This window comes from Sabethes cyaneus, chromosome 2 (assembly GCF_943734655.1).
Source record: "Sabethes cyaneus chromosome 2, idSabCyanKW18_F2, whole genome shotgun sequence".
NCBI lineage: Eukaryota > Metazoa > Arthropoda > Insecta > Diptera > Culicidae > Sabethes > Sabethes cyaneus.
In genome coordinates, this window is record NC_071354.1 from 95311068 (window position 1) to 95313148 (window position 2081).

Sequence of the window (2081 nt, forward strand, 5' to 3'; positions counted from 1 at the left end):
GTAAAAAGGAAAACGTTGTACGGTTAAATATTTGATGAGGAATGATAATTTTAATTAAAATTAAACTTGTGATCAACATAAACTGATAAGAAAGGAATAAATATATGTCGTAGGAAATTGGTATATTGGTGTGAAGACCAGACGTTTGTTGCGCACACAAAAGGGAAGTCGACCTGAGCAAACAAAGCGCAAATTTTGTCTACAAGAAAAAGGACTCCACTGTGATAATGTTCGGAAAATTGTGTCTTCTAATTAATATTCTGACAGTTTGGGCTGTGAGCGCCGTGCTCGGCCAGCAGAACGATGCGGGTGTGATGATGGTAACGAAATTGTGCAACTTTGATAAACCACTGAAAGATCCGACGGAGGAAACCGGCAGCTCCTATTGCGACTGTGACGTAGAAAATTCACCCCCATGGGGCATACCAGTAGTGATAATAAACTGCCAGGACCAGCGTCTGCAAAACGATATCTTTCAAGCGGAAAACCTCACCCAAGGCACTGTCAAACTGGATATGTCCTACAACAAATTTACGTCCGTTCCGTTCTTCGTGGGCAATAAATTAAAATACCTTAGTCTACGTGATAACGCGATAACGGAGTTAAAAGATAAGAACTTTGCTTATACCACCAGTTTGCTGGAACTTGACTTGAGTGAAAATAAAATTGAAAACATCGAGAGCGATGCATTTCTTGGGCTAAACTTACTGCGTAAACTAAATCTAATGGAAAACCACATCAAAACAATTCAAGTGAATACATTCTCGACGCTTTTGCATCTGGAGCATCTGATAATTTCCAGTAATCCACTTGGAGACTTTCTCAACTCTTCGGAAACCGATATCTTTTTGAAACTTGGTGTTACACCACGCCTTGCAGTCATCGAGTTGGAAAACTGTAGCTTGACGAATGTTGACCTGTCAAATGGAATTGGATTAGACAACATAATCCTTCGCTCGAATCAGTTACTTCAAATCGAAAAATTGCCAAAAGCCGTATCACATCTGGATATCAGTGATAATCCAATCCGCTTAATGACTGCCAAATTTTTGCCACATCTTTTCAATTTGCAAACCCTCACCATGGAGGATATGCCAAATCTGTACAAATTGGACGAATACTCGCTTTATGGTTTGCCTCGATTGTCTCGTTTGAATTTGCAAGGCTCCCGAAATTTAACAACCCTACATCCACACGCTTTCGGAGTAAATGTCGTGCTCAACGAAACCGATACCATGCTAGAGCAGCTTATCCTTAAAGGAACCAGCATCCGAACTTTAAACTCGTCTCTGCAGTTCGCATTTGAAAATCTGAAAGTTCTAGATTTAGCTGGAACACCACTGAACTGTGACTGTCAGCTTCGTTGGCTGAAAAACTTGAACGTTACTACACATGCTTCAACCTGTTCGAAGCCTCCTTCCCTACGGGGTCAGCAACTGGACGACATCGACGTCAGCCAGCTGCAGTGCAAAGTGGAAAAGTCCTGGATCTACACCTTGTTCAATGTGATGCTGGTGATACTGCTAATCGTTCTAATCATTGTCGCTTGCTATCTGGTGTACGTCGCAATCCGTCCACGGCAACAGGTCCAACTGAGGAAGCTCGGTGCCAACAGTCCGTACGCACGAGTTACGATAGAACCGAATCGGGCGGAAAATCTTTAAGGAGTGTGCGTGTTGTTGGGTATATTTGTCGAATGTAATTTATAAGTAAGCTTAACGTTATGAATAAATGCAGACGGTAGAAAAATTGAGTATTTTTGTTTTTCCCAAAATCTTGTCATTACTTGGTTCTCTCTTCTGGCATTGCTTTTCTCTATGAATTACACAATACTTTATGATTCATCTGACCATCAGGTCTCTATGAATTTGTGATAAGCTTTTGGGTAATTTTGTTTTGAATACGAGTTTTGCGAGGAATTGTCAAAAACTAACCAGTGCGATTGAGTTAATCAATCCTGGGATAAAAGCATTAAGAAGCTCTTAATGTCATTTACTATGTTGCGTTACAATACTGGCGTCAACGCGTAATGAGTGAAATGGTATATTCCGTCACATTGGCTTCAAACGAGGCTTCAAATT

The 2081-nt window shown here is 40.8% G+C and overlaps 1 protein-coding gene across 1 annotated transcript; it reads left to right on the forward strand.

Moving 5' to 3' along the window:
* Window positions 1-227: 227 nt before the first annotated feature.
* LOC128735709 (leucine-rich repeat neuronal protein 2-like) lies at window positions 228-1664 on the forward strand. Its single transcript, XM_053830194.1, has one exon. It carries the CDS (start codon window positions 228-230, stop codon window positions 1662-1664), a length of 1437 nt encoding a protein of 478 aa, XP_053686169.1.
* Window positions 1665-2081: the final 417 nt, after the last annotated feature.